We start from the raw sequence: 22,960 nt of genomic DNA, 5'->3' as shown, positions 1-22,960 counted from the left end.
GCGTGAAACATTGATAAGCGTCTTATTTGGCCAATGACAACAAGCCAGGTAAGGTGGGGCTCCTTGGTGTGGGCGGCAATAGTTATTTGACACCCAATTATCCAATGGGAAAGGCATAATGTTTCTGGGATTCCAGCGGCCATTGAGTTGGCAGCGGTTCTTCTAAAAGGGGCCGACTGAAGGAGGAACATACGAAAATTTGACAGACACCAAATTCTCCCAATAGGTGGCCGGGTAACCGGGCCGCGTCCTCATTCGACTCTGGAAGGCGGGAGCAATATTTAACGGACATCAGCTTCACCCAATCGGCTGAGGGGCGAGTCCCCTCCTGTGAAAGGCGGGAGTCTTCCCGGCCTAGACGATCCAATAGCAGGCCAGGAGGGATTTTGAGAGGCACTTCCCTCTGAGCCAATCAAGCCCTGAGCATGCGGGTGGGAAAGCGGAGCAGACAAGGCTTCGCTCGAGGGGCACAATGGACGCACAACGGGAGGAAGGCGGTAGCTGCCTTTGATTGACGGCCCCAGCCGCCCAAAGGTGCGTCGCGGGAGCGGGGCCGGGAAGTGACAGGCTTTCAAAGGGGCAAATGGCGCGGGGAAAGGGGAGGGCCCGCGGGGTGATGCGGCCGCAGCAGCGATAGCCGCCGAGAGTGGGAAACAGGAGCGCGCGAGCAGGTAGGTGAGCGGAAGAAAGAATGAAAGAGATCAGAGCGGCGCGGGGGAGGGGGAGGGGGAAGGAATGTCCGTTGGGGGGAGGCCTGGCGCGCGAGGGGGCTTCGGATAGAAGGGCAGGGATGCGCGCGCGTCCGGGGGGAGCGGTTCTGTGAGGTGAGAGGAGGGAAAAGAGGAGTCTCCCAAGCCCTATTTCCCTCCCAATATGTGGGGTGGGGTGGGGGTCCTTGTGCGTGGGGATAAGGTGGTTGTGAAGGTGGTTGTGAGGAGAGGGGAGACTGAAGTAAAAGCGAGGGCTTTTCCCTCGCAGTCAGGGCGGGCACTCGCCTGGCTTTCTCTCACCCAGAGCGAAACTGGACCTCACTTTTTAATCCTAAATCTTAACTGCCCACCCAAACAAAGACTCCCACGAAAAGGACTCGCCCCAACGCTTATCTTGTTCTAAGTGCCAGTCTTTCTTTTTTAAAAAAGGTCTTCTCCCTGAAAGAGACGAAAATGCCCCCCTTCCCACCCCCCCCACCCCCCACATGCCCTCTCCTCTTTCATCCTAAAATGCTACACACAGTCTGTCAGGAAAAAATAAGAATACCGAAACACTGGAGAGCATCCTCGGCTCCCTATTTCCTTTTCGTTTCTTCAGTCTCCCTGAAACACTGAGAAGAAACCCCTCTTCCCCACATTTCCGAGCCTTTCGCCCTGTATTGTGACACCTTTTCTCTCTCCATTTCCATCCCTAATTACTTTCCTGCTTTCTCACACATATCTAGGACACTCACCTCCTTTTTTCTTCTGCCAACTACAGTCTGAAAGGAGGGCTAGAAATATAAACAAATGCTGCATTACAGAGCTTTCCACACTTCTCATGTTGGTGACACACATTTTAGACATGCATCATTTTGTGACACAGCAATTCAGTTTTACTAGCAAACTGGAGGTTAAACTAACCCCTTTCCAGCCCCTGGAGGAGCATGGGGAGCATTCGCACAACACACCTACGCACTGCAGCTGACACAGCGTGTCGCAACACACAGTTTGGAAAGCTCTGCTGTATTAGTTAGACCAGGGGTAGGCAACCTAAGGCCCATGGGCCACAAGCAGCCCACAGGGACCGTTTAACCGGCCCACGAGCCTCCCACGAAGCAAGCCGTCTGCTCGGCGAGTCCCCGCATGCTGCACTAAACCAGCACGGCGCGGGGATTCGCTTCCGCGGTGCCGGGAATCATGTCTGTGCATGCTCAGACGCCAAAAATTGGCGCACCTGATCCGGCCCACAGAGGGATCTTCGCTGGAGTGAACCGGCCCAGGTGAGGTAAACCTTGCCGACCCCTGAGTTAGACAGATTGTCTGGCCTAGTTCAAGGCAATTACCTGGCCTCAACCCATCAGGCTTCGGGGCCAGAACACATGATGCTAGCACTGACTGAGCACGTGCCCATGTAAGTGGTCTGCACCAGGTGCTTCTTTCTGTGTGTAAAGTTACCATGTGTGGCAGCCTATTGGCTTTTTGAGTTGTCATGCCCACAGTGACTGACCTGAGTCAGTGAAGTACTGTTGTACTAACTCTACAGGTGAATGGGCCTATTGGTGTGGTAAATACGCTTATGCGGTTAGCCACATGGGGGACACTTAGGTTACTAATAGGCAGGGTGGATAAAAAATCAACGATTTAAATCATTTTTCTTATCAGATTTTTTAAAATTTAAATTGGATTTTTAAAATAAAATGCTTTTGGAGGAAAATATTTTCTAAAGATACCGGTAGTTTTCTATTTAAGTTACCTTATAGTCCAAAGGGTATTCATCAGGAAATAAGAATTTGTTTTAAGTTTTTCATGCGTGGTAAAACTCAGTCTAAGATTGTTGTTGTTTTTTAAAAAAATATTTAACCACATCAGTTAACAAACATGGATACATATGCTATAATGTTATAGTTTTAGTTAAATAAATTGTGGATGAAGCCTGGCAAAGCCAGCGGACCTGATGGGATACCTGCCAAAGTCTTCAAAATGGGTGGAATTGATCTTGCACAACAACTTCACAAGCTCATTAAAAAAATCTGGGAGAGAGAAGAGATCCCAGTAGACTTTAGGGATGCCAAAATTATCAATCTCTTTTAAAAAGGTGACAGAACTGATTGGGGAAACTATCGAGGCATCTCTCTATTAGCTGCGGCCAGCAAAATTCTTGCAAGGATCTTAGCAAACCATCTCTTAGCAATATCCGAGGTGACCCTTCCTGAGTCCCAAAATGGTTTTCGGCCTTCTAGGGGGACAATGGACATGATTTTAACTGCTCGACAACTTCAAGAAAAATGCAGAGAGCAAAACCAACCCCTGTATATGGGGTTTATTGACCTGACTAAGGCTTTTGATACTGTGTAAATCGTAATGCCCTGTGGACTGCCCTGAAAATTGGCTGCCCAGATAAATTTGTGAACATCATTCGGCTCCTCCATGATAATATGACAGTAACAATCACAGATAACAATGGCTCTCAATGTGAACCATTCACAGTGGGATCAGGTGTTAAACAGGGTTGTGTTATCGCCCAAACTCTGTTCATTATTTTCATTGCCATGATCCTACACTTAGTCGAAGCGAAACTCCCCACCGGAGTAGAAATCATATATCGAACAGATGGAAAGCTCTTTAATCTGAGCAGGCTGAAAGCAAAGAGTAAGGTTACTGTAACTTCCATTATAGAGCATCAGTATGCTGATGACAATGTAGTGTGTGCACACTCAGAGGATGACCTCCAAACCATCCTAAATATCTTCACAGAAGCTTACAAAAAGCTTGGCCTATCGCTCAGCATCCAAAAAAACCCAAAGTGCTGCACCAACAAGTACAAAATAACCCCTCTGCAGCGCCACAAATCCAACTCAGTGGTGTAATGTTGGAAAATGTTCATCACTTCTCCTACCGGGGCAGTTATCTTTCCACAGTGGCCGACATTGATGCCAAAATCCAGCATCGCCTGAACTCTGTGAGTGCGGCTTTCTCCCGATTGAAATGCAGAGTGTTTGAGGACCGAGACATTCGCAGGGAAACCAAAATGCTTGTTTACAAAGCTATTGTACTACCAACCTTACTCTATGCTTGTGAAACATGGACCACTTATAAACGCCATCTCCAACTCCTTGAAACATTTCATCAACCGTGTCTCCAAATAATTTTACCCATCACTTGTGAAGACAGTCGAACTAATACCAGTGTACTGGAAGAAGCAAAGATCACCAGTGTTGAAGCAATGATTCTTCAACATCAACTTTGTTGGACTGGTCACATTGTGCGGATGCCTGATTATCATCTTCCAAAGCAACTACTGTATTCCAAACTTAAAAAGGGAAAGTGTAATGCTGGTAGTCAACAAAAGAGGCTTAAAAACTGTCTCAAGGCAAATTTTAAAAAATGTTATATAAACACCAACAATTGCGAAACACTTTCCTGCGAGCTCTCCAATTGGAGAACAGTCTTTACCAAAGGTGTCATGGGCTTTGAAGACACTCGAACTCAGGATGCAAGGGAGAAATGTGCTAAGAGGCAGGCACGCTTGGCAAATCCACACCATGATCAACTCCTGCCTGGAAAGCAGTCCCCATTGTGGAAGGACGTGTGGATCCAGAATTGGCCTCCATGGTCACTTACAGACTCATTGTTAAAACCGTGTTTATGGAAGACAATCTTACTCAGCTACGAGTGATCGCCAAAGAAGAAGATGATTGGTGGATGAAGCTTGGATACCTCAGAAACCCTCTGTTAGTTGCTTGCTTGGCGCTTTGAGAGCAATTCTTCACCTCTGTTGTGAGTTAGATTCCATGGTTGATGGAGCACCAAGCCTGCTTTCCAGATACAGTCATACCTCGGGTTACAGACACTTCGGGTTGCGCGTTTTTGGGTTGCACACCGCGTCAAACCCAGAAGTACCAGAACGGGTTACTTCCGGGTTTCAGCACTAATGCATGTGCAGAAGCATTAAATCACGCTTTGCACATGCACAGAAGGCCGAATCGCGACCCAGGCAGCGCTGCGGGTTGTGAACGTGCCTCCCACACGGATCACGTTCGCAACCTGAGCGTCCACTGAAGTCATCTCTTGCTTTGGATACCATTCTGAAGCGCTAGGAGACAGTACAGTACCTGAGTCAAGTGTCTGTTACACTGTAGAAATTTAAATGTCCTATGGAATGTGTTCCTATAATGTAACAATCTTTGTGTACAGTAGTTACTTAAGTGTGTGTGTGTGTGTGAATAAATCTGGTAGCCCCAGTTTTCTTTTTTTAGAGATCAGTGATGAGGGGCAGAAAAATTTCCAGTTTTTTGTTATTATTATTATTATTATTATTACTATGTCAGTTGCAAATACCATACAATTAAAGTCCAATTTTAAAGTTTTTAGTTTGATTATTAAATGCAAATAAACATTCTGAATTAGATCACTCTTGAAGGCATCAGGAAATTCTCTGATGCAAATTAAGCTAACTCATTTTCTCTCCAGAAAATCTACAAATGGGACTTGGTAGCTATTCTACTGTAGCTCTGGCCGACCTTTGCTCAGCATTGATCTGCCTGGGAGTTGCTTCTTCAAAGGCAGAGAGTTGTATCCCTGAGCAAAGCAATGAAGTGATTATATAGTCTATTTCTAAATGTAGGTCATGACTGCTGTCTGGAACTACATGTAGTGGGCAGTCAATGAGACGACCTCAGGTTCCTTTCTGAGCTGTATTCTGGAGATCCTCATGTACAACCAGGAAGCTAGTGAGTGACTTAAACTCACATGTTATTTTTGCTTGAAAAAATGCTTATACAGAAAGAAGTTGAAGTGTCCTACAAAGGCATCAATGCATGTTCCCTTGGTGGAAAAATCCTAAATGGAAAAGTAACATTTTATATTGGCACATAACAACATGTTCTGTGCAGAATTGTTGGCTGAAAAAAGTTGACATCAGTTCCTAGCTAACAGTCATTGTTCAACCCCTTCTCTTTTGGTCTCTTGTTCTTTGGGAACAAGTGTTCCTTTATCAGTGTCTCTGGCCCTCTGGAGAGAATGATACCCAACAGCTTGCATCCCTTTCTGTAAGCAATCCTATGTGCTCTGGTTTCAAGAAAGCAAGAAACAGCTGTACTCTGTCACAGTTTCTTAATTTCTCTGTGTCCAAGCACAAATGAGGGAAATTCTTTCCCTCCTTTAAGCCCTCTGCATATGCCAGAGGATTGGGGTTAGGAATGAGGCAGGCTAGTAAACCAAGCTAATATCTGTAGGCCCCTGGTGAACAATGCCTCTTGCCAGGGAGATCAGTTGGATATTCCCTCTTGTGAGGTTGGATTGATGTTGGCTAAATACATGTAGTGACCCTTGCTATGAGGAGTATATTCCCACAGAAAGTTCTGCACAACTGATGTTCTAGAGTTGACTATAGTATACAACCATTTTGTGTATCTTGAGCAGGGGTAGGCAACCTAAGGCCCGTGGGCCAGATGCGCCCTATCGCCTTCTCAATCCGGCCCGCAGACAGTCCCGGAATCAGTGTGTTTTTACATGAGTAGAATGTGCCCTTTTATTTAAAATTGGTGCTGCCCAGGAGGACTCCCTTGCCGTGAGTGCCTACAGGTCCTGTCCCTGCCTCTCACCATCTGACCCAGGGCTAATCCAGAATGCAGCAGCTAGACTGGTGACTGGGAGCACCCACAGAGACCACATAACACCGGTTTTGAAAGACCTACATTGGCTCCCAGTACGTTTCCGGGCACAATTCAAAGTGTTGGTGCTGACCTTTAAAGCCCTAAACGGCCTCGGTCCAGTATACCTGAAGGAGCATCTACACACTCATCATTCTGCCCGGACACTGAGGTCCAGTGCCGAGGGCCTTCTGGTGGTTCCCTCGCTGCAAGAAGCCAAGTTACAGGGAACCAGGCGGAGGGCCTTCTCGGTAGTGCCACCCGCCCTGTGCAACGCCCTCCCACCAGATGTCAAAGAGAAAAACAACTACCAGACTTTTAGAAGACATATGAAAGCGGCCCTGTTTAGGGAAGCTTTTAATGTGTAATAGATTACTGTATTTTAACATTTTGCTAGAAGCCATCCAGAGTGGCTGGGGAAACCCAGCCAGATGGGCGGGGTATAAATTATTATTATTATTATTATTATTATTAAATTAATCTCTGGGTTATTTGTGGGGCCTGCCTGGTGTTTTTACATGAGTAGAATGTGTGCTTTTATTTAAAATGCATCTGGGTTATTTGTGGGACATAGGAATTAGTTCTTTTTTTTTTTCCAAAATAGAGTCCGGCCCCCCACATGGTCTGAGGGACAGTGGACCGGCCCACGGCTGAAAAAGGTTGCTGAGCCCTGATCTTGAGAGTATGTGAGGTTTAGTGATTTCAGGGTTTTTGGTGTGATAGTTTTTATTGTAGTATGGTTTCGTTGGTTTTTTTAATTGGAAAAAGTTAAGCATTCAGTGTTTACAACTGAATAGATTGAAGACAGAATTCCTGGCATGGTGGATTTAATCAAGTCTTATACGAGTTCCCACTTAAATAGGGTGGTTTTAATAAGTGTCACATGCAGACTTTTCTATTTAAAAAATGCTATGATTGCAGTAAGACCAGTCCATTAAAAACATGTTTTTGTTAATCAGTTTGTTGAATAAAGATTAGCCCAACGCAATCTAATTTTGTGGTTTATTACAAATGTAAATAAAGTCTTGCTGTGCTTGTAGTCCAGTTATAATGATTACAGTACATAGCAAAAAAGTGGTTACTGAGAATGTTATATTAATGTCATGAGCATATTGGAAAAATAATAATGTGTATTTAAATAAACCTGTGGGCAAATCTGCATGCACATGCATAGGGAAACCAAAGAATTTCAAAAAATGCAGATGTGGTTTAGGGTCGAAAAATGTTTCTACATAATTCATTACCTTCTTTAATCTGCATTTTGGTAACTAGGAGTGGGGATTACGCACTGACTCCAACTTTTCTGTTTGTGTGCACAGCTTTGACTCTGTCCCCCTCTCTTGCAGGTAGCACGGCTGAGTACAGCATGGTTCTGGAAGGAAGATGGGTTCTACTCGTGTGACTGCCAAGGAGCTATGTGAAAATGATGATCTTGCTACAACACTAATTCTTGACTCCTACCTCGGCTTTAAGACCCATAAGATGAATGTAAGGTGAGGGCCTGAGGTCTCAAAGACTCAAGAAGATTCCACTTGCAACACAGGGCAAAATAGAAATTGAGGGGGAGTGGTGAGGCTTGGGATTGAGGGGGATAAGGAAAGCAGTGTGTTTCAAAGCAAACCCAACTGCTCTCTCTTTCTCATCCATTCAGCCCACTCCCAGCCATCAGAAGAAGGCACCATTTGCGGGAAGCAGTGGAAGCTTTCAGGAAGCGCAAGGACCTAGACATGGCATATCAAGCCTTGATGCAAGGTGGATGGGCCTGTCAGTACTTCGCAAAGCGGAGCCGTCAGCAGGAGGCTGCTTTCAAGACTCATGTACAACTCTTTTACATTTTTGCTATTTCAGGAGAGGGAGGGTGAGAAAGATGTCAAAATCTGAAAGTGAGCATGGGAGGGATTGTTTTTGCTTCAGATATGTGAAAGAGTCCTTGGGTCATATTTCACATGAACCTTTACACCAACAGAGATATGGAGTACAGACAGAGATCATTAATTAGCAGAGCTAATCCTCAAAATAGGTCTTCATGACACATACCTGCTGACACTGCTAGGTCAATTAGTCCAGACAACGTTAAAAATCCATTGTCTCTGTTCATTCCACAAGTGATAACATTGAAATTCTTGATGTATCCCTACAGCAGTTTCATGTTGCGGTTTCCCTTTTAAATGTGGATTTAAAAAAATAATGAGTGGCAGTTTTGGCTGTCTGTTCTTCTCTGAAGCACTTTCTCTAATGCCCCACTCCCCATCAGATCCTAGAACATGGCTAGTGACAGGGTAGCTCCTGCGACACAGTTCTTCCCCAAGAGAGGAAGTGGTATTCTAGCTTTGCTGAGAGTGTGTTGGCCACAATCCTCCCCACTGCCTTTATTTCATGGGCAACAATCTTAGACAACAAATTAAGTATGTATGTTTTTAACAAAACTTCTCTGTGCAGGGCAGGAGATCTAATGAGCTGATGGGCAGGAATCATGATTTTTTTTTGCTCCAGCTGGTGGGTAGGAGGACTATGATAGTTCCTTGGTTCTTAGGAGAAGAATTGGCTAGACTTCTGATGAGGGGGTAAGCAGGGAACCAGAATTCCTAACTAGGAGCCAATTGTTTATCTCTTTTCTACAGATATTTCGTTACCTTCGCATCTTCCTTCCTGAGAGTGGTTTTGCCATCAAGCGCTGTACCCGGTATTCCCTGGAAATAAATGGTGCCCGTGTGGTCGCTACAAAATCATGGTAGGGTGGTGGTGGTTTGACACCCCTTCCATGTAACACCCTTCCACTTGCTAGTATTATGTAACCTTATATGGCTTACAATAATGATAAAAACATTTAAATTAAAACATTTTTTAAAGTCTTGGGAAAATAAAAAGCTTTCCAGCTAGCACAAAAAACCACCGGGAATATCTTTTTGGCTAGCAGTTGCCCCAGCTGACAAAGTGTCAAAGCAATTTAAGCAGATGTGCAGTGCAAGGAGCCCAGGGGCACCCCACTCCGTCCAATGAAATCCTAAACTCTTAGTAAACTAAATAGAGCAACAACAACAAAAATGCAGATAGAATGCAAGCAGGGGTGTAGAAACTTTCCAGTGTTTTGCACTGTTTGTAACATATATGACTACAGGTATCTCCCTCTTGGACAAAAATTGTTGGTGTGCTGGAGCCTCAATGAGCTGTTGATTCTCTGGGAACAAGTTCTCAAAAAGGCCCTATTCCCAATCTATAATGCAGGGAACTAATATTCAGTAAAGTGAACTTAAATTTGCCCACCATCCTTACTTACTGTACACTTATGGGGAGCAGGACAGTTGATCTGTGATGCTTGTGTCTTTCTCCCTGCCTATAAGGAAAAAGAATGACAAACTGGAGCTCCTGGAGGGTTATATTACAGAGCTGACGGAGCCAGATGAGAGTCTCCTACGGACTGGTGAAAATGACTTCAGCATCATGTATTCCACACGCAAACAGTGTGCCCAGCTATGGCTGGGGCCTGCAGCCTTCATTAATCATGGTATGTGGAAATGTGCAGCTGTTCCTGGCTCTGCCTCTGAATCGTTCCATAGATCTTCTGATAACTTCCGCACCTCCCAGAGTTCTAGTGCCCTACAGCCCTTTGACGCCATCTCTGCATTAAGTTTTTCCATTAATTTTACTGTTCATGTGGGCATACATCGTAGACTGTGAATTACCATAATCTGTCTGATGTGGGTGGGGGAATGAGGACACAGGACCCCTGTTGTATTAGCAGTTCCCTACTTGGGGAACTTTTGCACACTTCCGGTGCTGATTTACATTTTGTTTAGGCAACATGGCTACTTTTCTGCTACTCTAATTATAATACCAAGGTCTCCATGAGTGTTACTGAAAGCAGTAAATAAATGTGCAAAGGTCCAAGTAGCTTCTACAGAAGAAATCCAGACATGGCGTAGTGTCATTCATTTAGATCCATCAAGGTTGCTTTCCTGTGTGCATGAAACATACCATAACTGCTGGATGTGATTTATGTGCAGGTATAGCCGGGCCCAGATTAACACCAGAAAGTCCCTTTCAGTATGGAATGAAATGGCAAAAAAAAATTAAAAAATACTTTTACTGTAGAAAACAATTAAACTAATGTACGTCCATATTGTTGTTGTTGTTGTTTAGTCGTGTCCGACTCTTCGTGACCCCATAGACCAGAGCACGCCAGGCACTCCTGTCTTCTACTATATGTCCATATAGTATCTTATTATAATGCAAATTAAAATATTGAATAAAAAGGTGTTTAACTGCCTAAATCAGAAAGAACAGATATTCTGTTCCTTCAGTTGAGTTTATCAGACTTCCATGTGTTTGTCTTGGAAGACAACACTTTTTGTTTCATAATTATTTTTAAATTTATCAATAAAGTTTGGTAAAAGCAAACAAAAAAACCAACAACTTAAATCTCAGCAGCTTGTGGGACCCATCAGAAACCAATCCATAATAGAGAGGATCGAATAAAGTTTCCAGTACTCATTCCAAGCTGCTTGTAAAAGATTTTTGCTGCTTGTAAAACCCAGCCAGATGGGTGGGGTATAAATAATAAATTATTATTATTATTATTCCTTTTTCTAAATCTGGTGCATAATTTGATTTTTAGTATACACTTCCTAAGAATTCTGTCTATTTTGGCAAGTGCAGGAAGAATGTAAGGAGAATGGGGAATGAGTATTAAGATAAGTAGGGTGTAGGAATAGCTTTGCTTAAGATAAGTTATATGTATTTTTAATTAGCTGTCAAGTTGGTAGGATTTTTGTGGGAATTAATTGTAAAAAGAAGGAATTGGGTATTCCAGTGAAGTCTAGGGTGCAATCAGTTGGTACATTCCACAGGAAACTGACTTATACCAGTCTATTTGATCATTGGTCCCAGCATTGTCTACTCTGACAACAGCTCTCCAGAGTTCTTCCCACCATCTACTAACCTGGTCCTTCCAGCTGGAGGTACCAGGGACTGAACCTGGAACTTTCACTGAGCTATGTTGGGTTCCTTCATTAAAAAGCCAGTAAGAATTAGTTTTTTAGATTGCTTATTTTAGCACCCCATTTATGTGACCTTGAATGGAAACTTCTTTCCCCTCCCCCAAGAGTTATTAATGGCTGAGAAGCCTACCCTTTTCTGGACTTCAGGTAACTAAGATCATGTGATCACTGAAACTGGATTTAGCTCACTGTAGAAGGTAAGAAAAATCCTACACAGTGCACTTGAAAGTCTCCTCCCTCTCTGAAGCACACTGTTTTGTTCAGCTCCCCATTTCCCAGGGGCTTTGGGATTTCAGCAGGAGCATCAACCTAGTCTTCACAGCCTTAGAAGGCTAGAAAGCCTAGAAACTTGCCTTCAGAAAAAGAGTGAGAGCGCTTATTGGGGTACAATGTATAGACTCCACACCTGCCAGGGCATGATTTGAGGGCACACGATGCAGTCACCCTCCTGAAGCGAAGCAGCTTTCGGTGTGACTGGTATATGGATTGGTGTCTGGCTGGGAACTTAATGTATGCTGCCATGTTATTCCTTGACGGAAGGCTGGAAGGAGGTTAGGTTATTAGTGAAATGATAGTTTACCCCAACTTGTAATTGCTTTGAGAGAAAGCAGGATGCATTGTTGAAAAGCAACAGCATACATTTTCTCTTCTAGCCTGTTGCTGAAATGTAAATAGTGTCTGAACAAGTGGACTATCTTTATAACTTGTCTCTGTTGTTTTTTTAAAATCTCTCTCCACTACTGCCTATCCCCCACCCCATATAATTTGTCCCTGACTGTGGAACCTCTCAGACTGCAGGCCCAATTGTAAGGTAAGTCATTTTGGCTTATTGCTAGTAGAGGTGGCACTCCTTGTTTAAAATGCTGAGGCTTTGCATTTGGGACAAGCCACACAAACTCATTCCTAGAACTCATTTATTATTGTGGTGTGTGCTTTGGGTGTATGATATGTTGGAAGAGGTTGAAAGAGGAAGCAAGTAATACCTTGCAAATATTTGGGAGAGGAAGGAAGCTGTATGACTTACAAAAGTTCCCCCTGCTGAGCCTGGCAATTTCTCTCCTACTGCTTCTCAGGATGCTGAGTTTCAGCCATTGCTTCACCATCATAAAGGCTAGAAGTATGACCCTCATTCCCTATAGTTCAGGTCTAGAAAAAAAATTAATTTCTTTGTCTCTTTTCATACTAGCGTGCTGTTTCTGAGAAGTGCCTAGAAGCCCAGTGTCAGGAATTTCTGTGTCTGCAAATAGAGTCTTGTGAAAATAAGAGCTGGGTCACTTGGGATTTCTGAGAGGGAGGGAAGAGGAGGAGTCTGCTGGTTGTCTCCACACACACACACACCCAGAGAGCATCCTGAACCTCTACATTTCTGGTTTTTTTCCTGTTTCCTACTATTCCTTCCCCTTGTACATTGTTTGTCTCTGTACTGCAGTTTGTCCCAATGGATGGGAACACTGCCTGCGTCAAGGTGCTGCGGGACATTGAGCCAGATGATGAGATCACATGCTTCTATGGCGACGGCTTCTTTGGAGAGGACAATGAATTGTGCGAATGCTACACTTGTGAAAGGTGAAGGCTGTGGGCAGTGACATCTTAAGGAATCTCAGATGGGGAATGGGTGGCATTTCTAGTTGATTGATACTGATACTGATACTGTTACTGTCCATGTGTGCAAGAGAGACAGAGACATGACACATTCCCTCATCAGTGCCCTCATCAATCACCATTGCTGCCAGAAAGAGTTGCAGACTGTCCAACTGCTCAGGTACAGAGAAGCTCCATCCTCAAGGGATAGGAGCGCTCCTGGGGTTGGTTGGTTGCTAGGTAGCACAGTTTGGATGGCAGCTATTTCCTCCTGGGCCGTCACATAACCTTTTAAAGAGCAACAGCAGCACCTAAGAATTGGGGGGAGGATATTATACATACTCTTCCACAGGAGATCAGTGAATGATCTCATTTGTCACCTGTCCTTTTTTTCTTCCTCCTTCCATAAAAGCCTGTTATGGTTGCTATGTCTTGATTTTCTCTTATTGTTGGTTTTCTTGTAAAACCAGGCTTCAAGGTGTGTGTGTGTGTGTGTGTGTGTGTGTGTGTGTGTGTGTGTACGTGTACATTTACATTTATACACGTACATACAAGTCAGAGTGAACTGCTTAGTAAATGCAGAGCTCCATTCTTGTGCAGTTACACCCCTCACCCATTATCAACTGTTGCCTCTTTCAGGAAGGGGGAAGGAGCCTACCGCCTCCTGAATCAAACACCTCCACAATCTACCTCAATCAATGATACATATCTGTTCAGAGAGACAGATGGCCGTCTGCAGCGGTGGAAACGTCCGTCATACAAGCTGGCCCGACTCAGTGTGAAAGTGGGAAGCAATGCCCGGCGCAGGAAAGCAAAAATACGTGGTGAGATGTATAAGGGTGACTTGCTGAAACAAGATTTTATGGGTTGCAATTCTGTAAGGTAACATGTGGCTTGAGCATCTGCTCAATGTAGCCTTGCAAAAGAGATGAGCCTGCTAGTTTGCACCCATTTTCTCCCTCCCATTCCCCATCAAATTCAGCACAAGAAAAATTACTCTAGTGCTATTACAGTGATCTGTCTGGTGAGGAAAAAGAGTAGCACTTTCCCCTGAGTTGAAGTGGTGTTAATAAGTCTCCTTTGGTAGACACATGTTTCACATCCACACGTTCTGTGAGTCACATGAATTAAGGCCTTTAGACAGTGGCAATAATGCAACTTAGTAGATTTACCCAGGTTTTTTTTTAAGGGGGTGTTTATTGTATGTATATATATACACACACACAGAGAGAGAGAGAGAGAATCAAAATATACACTTGCAACACTTCAATGGGGAACAGCTAACGATGTGTATCTATTTTGGCAGTGGGGAGTAGCTCAGCAACAATATACACATTTCTTTGGTTTGGGAGAATTAGCTAAGTATTCATGACTAAGCTAACACACATACATGACATACATACAAGAAGGAAACAAGGATACAAGGTGTAAGAGGAGGAGTGAGAAACTGGAGGAGTAGGTCTAAGGCAGTGTGGAGTTCTGAAAGAAAGGTGTGCTCAGCAATGATTGGAAGAGGTGCACTAGCCTCTGGGCGCACTTGTCAGAGCAGGCCTCATTAATGCATAACTGGGCAGGGAGTACCAGGGGGTGGCTTCTAAAACAGTCACACACAGCATTGAAGATAGGAAGAGGGAGCAAATGTGGAGGCTACATTTTGCAGAGGAAATATCTCCAAATTATAGTATATATAGCAAGAAATAAATTTCCCAGCCTTGGTAGACAATCCTGAAGATGTGAAACTGGGGCATATAACTCCTGGATTAGGTAGGAAATAAGGGGACAAACAGGCAAGTCAGAACCCCGAAAAGGGACTTCTGAGCAGCTGGCACCAGAATCTCTACTTCAGCAAGCAGGGATCCAGAGAAGCGGGAACCAGGAGAGACTTGAAAAAGCATTGAGCAGCTGCACCAAATAGGGAACCTGGGAGGCAGCAAAGGAAAAGCATGGGGAGATAACAGTCAGACCCTGGGTTCTGTGCAGGCAGCAAGAGTGATTTCAGCAAGTCAAGGTGACCATGTAGTACCAGAAGTATCTGTGAAGCCTAGAGTTTATATACCCTCAAAAACGAGAGTTCCAAAGCAACTGTAATTCATGGATTTTGTTTTGCAGAGACAAATGGTGATAACTCACTCTTCAGCTAGTTTTAATTAGTGATCACATTTCCAGAGGGGCCCCCTATTATAATGATAGCTGATTGTATTGTATTGCCCAAACCCATGTACTGTGCATATGACTTTCAGCATCACCTCTATTGAGGTGTCCAATTTAACTCTTAAAGGTACTTTTCTCTTCAGGCAAAGGGTCCAGTGGCACCACTGCTTAAATAGGTTACAGCTTGGGATGGATGGTGTGGTGGGGAGCATTGTTCTTAGGGCTGACCTCCCTTCTCTTCCTCCAGCTGCTCTCCGCAGATCTGCCCTTCGTTGGTACCTGAGGATACTAAAGCCTTTATGTATCCCACTGCACAACTGCTTGGGCTGCACAGCATGTAGCTGCAAGCTCAGTAAGCAGCCACTGGTGCATCTGCAACGCTGCCCTCCTTCCATGTTCCCTGCATCACATCTCCGCCGCTCTTCGCGCAAGAAGAGCAGCCACTTTGAGACCCAGCAAAGCTTCTTTATCACAAGGACATACAATAGACCTGAGAGCCCGAGCTGGGCAGACCAGAGCGACTTGGTGGTGAATCTTGGCAAGAGAGTTCCCCTGCACTGGGAAGGCTTGCACAGACAAGCGGTGCGTGGGATTGGTGAGAGAGAACCACAGAGCAGCAACGGGGAGCTTAGCCAGGGGGCTGAGGAGCATCACACAGGAGATGTGAAGAACCCCGCTGAGATCATGGGGTCTCATGGATCAGGATCTGGGGAACTATACTCAGGGGACCAAGAGATCCTTGGCTCTACAAGCTCTTCCTCCTCCGGCCAGGTCCTATGCAGAACAAGGAGCATGACCCGACGCCAAACTTGGGTTTTGCCCAAACCCCAAGTCTCACTATCAGCAGTAGACCCCAAACTTTCCCAGTATGCTCATGTGCGCTTGGAGAGCCCCCTCTTTAGAGGCAGGCAGTGCTGGGAGCAGCCCCCTCCAGACAAGGTGAAGGAGGAGCTGACAGAGGAGCAGCATCCTCCAAAGCAAATTGTTTCCTTTCCCCCTTTTGTGCCACCCAAGCGGTTTCGACTGGTCGTAAGCCACGGCTCTATCAACCTTGAAGTGGCCTCCAGCTCCTGTGAGGAGTTATCTTGATCTGGCTGGTTTCCAGGTCCTGCAAAGAGACCCTCAGCTGCTTGCGGAAGCTTGATCCTTGATAAGCCAGGGCAAAACCCACCAACCAGAATTTGCCTGAAAGCATCTGTTGATTTTTTGGTCTTTGTCCCAATCACCTTGTATGGGGTGAGAAACCATCACTTTTGTTCTGTTGTGATGCTCACAAAGGGCTCGAGGATATATCTGTGCTAACAACACCATCCTGTGTTCCATTTCCTCTTGTTCTAAAGCAGATTTACTTTCCGTTTTTCCTCCTTCCAGGGTGCTTCCTCCATCACACTTGTACTCTCCCTTTCCTTTTTAGAAGCACCCTCCACAACCAGGCCAAACCTTGATCCATTACCCCTGAAACTTAAGCCATATAGCAGGCTGCATGGATGTCTGGGATTGACTCTCCCTGTCATCTTACCATTGAACTCCGCTTGCTTTCTCACAGGCTCCTTTCACCTTTTGACTCCAGGTATCCCAATGCTTTAGTTTGTAGCAGTTCAACCATGGAAATACAGACACACATGGTGATTTTGGTGTTTGTTGCCCCTAAAGAGGTTGTGAGGCTGGTGAGAGTGAAATGACTGGCGGGTAAAGGAAGCCTATATCTAATCAGGGAAGCCTCTTTTATTCTTTGTAAGAAAACCAGCAACCAGAAGTGCACATGCGCATGCAACCCATGCCTATTCAGCCCATTTAGCCTGATGACTGCTGTTTGCTTAAACAAGTTTATCTAGGGAATTACTCTTTCTTCTCTCCTCTTTCTCACTTTCTACCCCTTCCCCCAAACTGCTTTTTAGGTGCCTACTGTTACAAGACTTCAAATTTTCTAGTTTTTAAAGCTACTTTTGTATTAGTCAGGTCTGTCTTTTCTCCCTGCTGGGGCTTTTCAATGAATGTGTACTGGGGCTTTTTACACTGTTACTGACCTTTAAGGTATTCATGTTTTTATACTTAGATATGGCTGAGGTTAAATGGTTTTTTTTTAGAATACCAGTGAGTTTGATAATTTTATGCAAATACTTCACACTGTAGTCAAGTGGTAGAGAATGAAATAATTGAACTTTCCTAGCTCTGATCAGAGGATTCCTTGGCTCAGGGGCATTGTGATAAAGGACCTTCCTTCTGTGAGGTGCTGGCTTGGACTGGATAAATGGTTCTTACTCATCTAGTAGTGGTTGGGTTCAGTTCAAATGTCATTGCAGTACAGTAAATAGATCGTCTGTATTTTTGACCTGTGTCTGGCAGTTCTTGGGATTTCCAGCCTCTTTCTGAGCTACATTCAGTGGGGTACTTAGAAATCTAGTTGAAGATTAGCTGAAGATGACAAGCCAACAGTGGGCTGTATTGCAGCCAGCCTTTTTTGGAGAATGCTTGCTTCATTTTGCAGCCGTTTTCATGGTGAGCTTTGTGGTGTTGACTTTGGAAAATCCATAGCCAGGAATCAGCAGGACCTGCTTTAACTTTCTCTTTTCTCCCTTCTTTGTCAGTTTTGTTTCCAACTTGGTGCATTTCAGTCTTAATGCCTTCTCCATATAGCTTCTGAACTAGATAGGTGTGCATCTGTGAGTCACTGCTGTTTAAGGCTGCAATTCTATGCACACTTGGGAGTAAGTCCTTTTAATTTGGTGAGACTTCCTTCTAACTGTGGATAGGATTTGTCCTCTGGATGAGTTTCTGAGCTCTGAAACAGAGAAATCTGTTTTTAGAGCTGCTTCTAGAGTTTTGCTTGGTATCCGTGTTGGATATGTATTCTGATTTAGATATATATTATAATCCAGACCTTCTGTTTTTAATAGTTATGCCAAGTACCAGTGCTGATTCCTAGAAAACATTTTTTTTAATGTAGTATTTAGGCATTCGTAGGTGAGAGTTTCAAAAGCACAACTGCAACTAGAAGGAGCTGTAGCTGCTCATTCTGTCACAATAAGGAAATTGTATTTATAGTACAGGGATAATATTTTGAACTCGGTTGTGTGAGTATGAGGACTTAGCTGTGGAGAAGGGTATTTTCCTTCACAACGAAAAGGCTGAAAATCCACAGACCTGTATTCATGAGTATTTTCATTAATGGATCTGAGAGGGAGTCAATTATCTATGTTGTGGAGAATGTTGGTAGATACTTGCAACTGCATATTCATGTGAAGGCATGATAATTTTGTTAAATAAACAAAAACATAAGAGAAACTTGCACAACTAGGTAACATAAACAACACTCTCTTTCATATACCCTGTTTATGTTGGCAATTTGAGCTGTTTCCACCATCATTCATATTAATCTGCAAAGTTGCCTTTGTGCACATTCTCTATTCCACTCAACTTGAACGTCACATATGTATATACAAAGTACAGCTGAAAAATGTCATTCTGTCAAAGCACTGATAGTGTGTTGCTCATTAAAACAGTTGATATACAGCTGAAATTACACTTATTTTCCTGCTCTCTCCAGTTCACTTAATATATATTAATACATATTTCAGACACCCCCCCCCCATAACTTCTCCAGTTGTTTAATACCAGTTTTGTTTGTTGTGGACAAACAATCCCAGTAACTACCTGCCTTCTCAGTAGTCATGCCCACCCTGTGGAACGCCCTCCTGTCACAAATCAAGGAAATAAACAACTATCTGACTTTTAGGAGACATCTGAAGGCAACTCAGTCAGATGGACAGCTAAGAAATTATTATTAATATTATCACCATCATTATCCTTATCCTTAATTGTTTAGGTACAGTGACTTGTGGTGCAAGTTATTTGGTTTATGGTGCTCATTTTGTGCTGATATGTGATTCTGTACCAATAGTCTTGACCCAAATTTTCACGTTACTATGAGATAGTAATCCTCTTGTTTGGAGAAAGAATATGCTTCATCAGAACAAACTACCAAACATTTACAGTAATAATATTGAGGAATATTACGAGGTGTGCATTTTCACTTGTATATCACTGTTTGTGCTAAAAGGTGATCTTTCTTCCTGCCCCCTGCAGCTGATTTTGGGCCCTTGCTGCTGGGAGCGCCCAAGCTTTCTTCCCTGTCTGCTACTCTTGTCAGTTTGTGTTGTTCCATGTTTGTTAATAGTAGTGGATTAGTGCACAACCTTTAGGTAGTTGTTCTGCCAAGGGGCAGGGTTCTCCTTTTTTTGAATCTGGATCCAATAAAACACACAGATGGAAGAAGAACACAAAAAAAGTATGCTTTAATTTTCTAGATACAATCAGACAAACGTAGCGTACCTGACCAACGCCCAAACACAAATCTCCTCCTCTTCTGCCGCCCGGGGCTTCAAGAGAGCAGCGGGAGAGATCCCTCACACCAGAAACCCCACAGCACCCAAGACCTAGTCTGTGGCGAAGCCCCAATCTGTCCCCTCCATTCCCTTGCTTATATAGCCGACTTAAGTTTGATTGTTTTCACCTGGCCATCAGGCACCATTCCCGAATGGTCAGGGAATCAGGCACCTGAGTGTGGCTTGGCCAAGGTCATTGGCAGCTGAAGGTGTTCTCGACTAATTGCATCCTCCTCACAAGCAACCTTACTTTGCTAATTAGAGGAGGAAAAGGGAATAGGACATGTAACCTGACTCCTCGTGATTACAAAGATCTTCCGCGAGTTTCCACTACACTCCACCCCTTAACATATCCTATTTCCTTTTCATCCTCGGTGTCATTTGATTGAGTATAGCCCACATAGGTTGCACCTTTGCATACAGCTGCTTAATTTTAACAAACAAAAAACAAGTGAAGATCATGGAAATACATATGATAACCGGATGCAAGGCCAGGTTCAAAATATTGGTCATGGTGGGACTCCATCCGGAGAATATGTCCCACCAATGATGCACAGTGAGATCCCCAACATCTCGCATCACTCGCACTAACTCTGCTCCCTCATGTTTAATTTTTAACATCATTCCTTTAATCAAATTTACAAAGAAAAAACCATACTCATGACTATCTATATGATCCCCCCTCAATCTGTCCTCTGGAATCTTTATCCCCCTAGTGATATCCTGCCAACTCCCCTGCGTTATCCATCGTTGGCCATTAAAATATTGGAAAGTGACATTCCATGTGATGGACCATGACAGCGTAAAATTATCATACGTCCATGGGATGGAGAAGTACAGTCGTTTGCCAGACATCATCCATGTCCCCTGTCCAGTCACATTCATACATCTGCCATGGATGCCGGGGAGCCATCGCCTTTGAGACAGAGCTGGTTGTTCACACAGCAGCAGCGTAGTCGTGTTCAACTCAGGAGGATTCGATTGATCATAGATGTGCGCACAGAGGCAGACTATTACCCACCACCACCAATTCATGGTGTCCTAGAAGCATATAATAAGAAAATTATTATGGCGTATTACAAAGAAATAGAAGAGTCATTATTCTCGCCGCTTCAGCTTGGCTGCATCTAAACATATGGGTGCAGTAGCATTTGCCAAAAGCACCCAGTAGGTGGCCCCAGGTCCCTTACTAACAATCTCTCCAGGTCTGTTTGGCTGATCGGGGTATACCACCCATACCTTCTGTCCAGAGGTGAGAGTGGTATCTGTAGATCCAAACTCTCCTCTCCTCCTGACAGTAGATGGAGGTGGACCTGGTGCTTCCTGAATATCGGGTACACTGATACGCTCGCAAATGAGTTGCGCTATTCGTTGTCCTGTTAGCAGAGATGCATCTTGAGTGCTGACATTATGGAGGAGCACCTTTACTTCTCCTTGGTAGTCGGCGTCCACCACCCCTCCTAAAACCTGCAAGCCTTTTAAGGCTAGGCTGGATCGAGGTGCGATGCGCCCATAGGTTCCATGGGGAACGGTGACCCCAATCCCCAAGGGTACTAGTACCTGCCCTCCGGCTGGTACCACCACATCCTTAGGGGTTATGAGGTCAGCCCCAGCACTATCGGGCGTCGCTCGGAGGGGTGGCTGGCCATAAGGTTGGAGTTTCCAGACCTTTAGGTACTCCACTGGTGCTGGCGCTGGCAAACTTATCATTCGTTGCAATGGTGTTTGGCCAGCGCATAGTGGACGGCTATTTAGTTCAAATTCCGCCTGATCTAGAACTTTACCCCACCCCTTCAGGGTATGGGTGGGGGTCAACTGTTTAAGCTTTTGCTTTAGTAACCCATTTAGCCGTTCTACCAACCCAGAAGCCTGTGGGTGGTGAGGAATATGATATATCCACTGGATATTCCATTCATTTGCCCAATCTTTTACCTCTCCCCCTGCAAAATGACTCCCATTGTCACTCTGTACCTGAAGGGGCGCTCCATACCTCCGTATTAACATCTCCAACCCCTTTATGGTGTTCTGCTGGTTCGCTCGTGCGCAGGGGTAAGTCAAAAGATACCCTGAAAAGGTGTCTACCATGGTTAATGCATACTGCCAACGTCCACATTTGGGTAAGGGTCCTATATAATCAATCTGCCATATTTGCCCAGGACCACTTCCCCGATGTAATTTTCCCATGGGTGTCTTAGACAGAGGCATCTGTCTCACCTGGGAGCACACTTGACAATTAGCAACCACTGTGGCAGCGGCACTCACTGAACATGGAATGCCTCTCTTGATGGCCCATTCTTTGGTGGCTTTGGCCCCCAGATGCCCTGCCTTGACATGCGCCCAGCGTGCTAATACCAATAACTCTTCGTCTTCGTCTTCTGGAGTAGCTGTCCGTACTCTTGCTAACCGATCAGCAGCCTGATTGTACAGGGCAACAGGTGTCCCTGTTGTATGTCCATCTACATGTCCAATGTGCATTTGTACTTTTGAGAGCATTTGATCCAGTTTTATCCAGAGGTCCTGCCCCCACAATGGTCGGTTGTGGATGCAAAAGCCATCCTGTTTCCACTTTGGAAACCATACAGTCAGCCCTTTAAACACAGCCCAAGAATCAGTATAGATATATACAACATCCCCTCCTTGCTCAATTGCATGTTCCATGACCATTAATACAGCCATTAACTCAGCATATTGGCTGGACTTCCCTTTTCCTCCTCTGGTCAGAGTAATTTGTTTTCGAGGATTTAAAGCGGCGGCACGCCAGACTCGCTCATTTCCCTGGTAACGGGCGGAGCCATCGGTGAACCAGACTTCGTCATGAGTAACCTGCTCATACGGGGGAGCTTCCTGTGCTGGGGGATCTTTAAGTTCTAAGCTAGGAATTTCTTGGATTTCTTCCCCTGTAGGAGTCACAGCCAACACTTGCTCCTGCAGTGCGCTCACCCCATGAGAACCAGGTCTAGCTCTTTCTGCAATATACCACTTCCACTTTATAAGGGAAGATTGTTGAGCTCTCCCTACCCTGGGACTGGTAGAATCATCATTCACCCAAGCCATGATAGGAATGGCTGGTCGTAATACAACAGGGTCGGATCCAGTTAGCCTAGCAGTTTCAACCAAGGCCCAATAGCATGCTAAAAGCTGCTTTTCAAAAGGGGTGTACTGAACCGTGGGCAATTTACGAGACCAAAATCCTAGGGGGACGCGCTTCCCCTGCAGGCTTTTCTGCCACAAGCTCCAGACTGCAACTTCCTTATTTGCAGAGACTTGTAACTCAAATGGTTGCCCTTTAAGGTAAGGACCTAAAGGCATAGCAGCTGCCACGGCCGCTTTGGCATCAGACAGAGCTTTCTCCTGCAGCTCCCCCCATTCAAACTGAGCCTTCTTTCGTGTCACGTTATACACGGGTCTTAGTATCTGGGCTAGATGTGGTATATGCTGTCTCCAGTACCCCATCAGTCCTACCAGCCGCTGGGCTTCGGTTTTGGACGTAGGAGCCTGGAGGG

The 22,960-nt window shown here is 44.7% G+C and overlaps 1 protein-coding gene across 6 annotated transcripts; it reads left to right on the top strand.

The window, feature by feature from the left end:
• The first annotated feature begins 244 nt into the window (after positions 1 to 244).
• On the top strand, positions 245 to 17,924 carry KMT5C (lysine methyltransferase 5C). Of its 6 annotated transcripts, none has more exons than XM_033168917.1 (10): positions 589 to 671; positions 5,163 to 5,312; positions 7,690 to 7,836; positions 7,995 to 8,160; positions 8,965 to 9,074; positions 9,685 to 9,848; positions 12,132 to 12,151; positions 12,770 to 12,906; positions 13,561 to 13,745; positions 15,320 to 17,924. In XM_033168917.1, the coding sequence occupies exons 3-10, from the start codon at positions 7,727 to 7,729 to the stop codon at positions 16,159 to 16,161; spliced, it is 1,734 nt and encodes a 577-aa protein (XP_033024808.1). In that variant the 5' UTR covers positions 589 to 671; positions 5,163 to 5,312; positions 7,690 to 7,726; the 3' UTR covers positions 16,162 to 17,924. The 6 variants fall into 6 exon arrangements, with proteins under 6 accessions (XP_033024810.1, XP_033024807.1, XP_033024808.1 ...); XM_033168914.1 differs by having other exon boundaries at positions 5,163 to 5,422; XM_033168915.1 differs by having other exon boundaries at positions 625 to 675; positions 5,163 to 5,422.
• The last annotated feature ends 5,036 nt before the right edge of the window (positions 17,925 to 22,960 follow it).

Source organism: Lacerta agilis, chromosome 14 (assembly GCF_009819535.1).
Source record: "Lacerta agilis isolate rLacAgi1 chromosome 14, rLacAgi1.pri, whole genome shotgun sequence".
Lineage (NCBI taxonomy): Eukaryota > Metazoa > Chordata > Lepidosauria > Squamata > Lacertidae > Lacerta > Lacerta agilis.
This window is presented reverse-complemented; position numbering and strand designations above follow the sequence as displayed.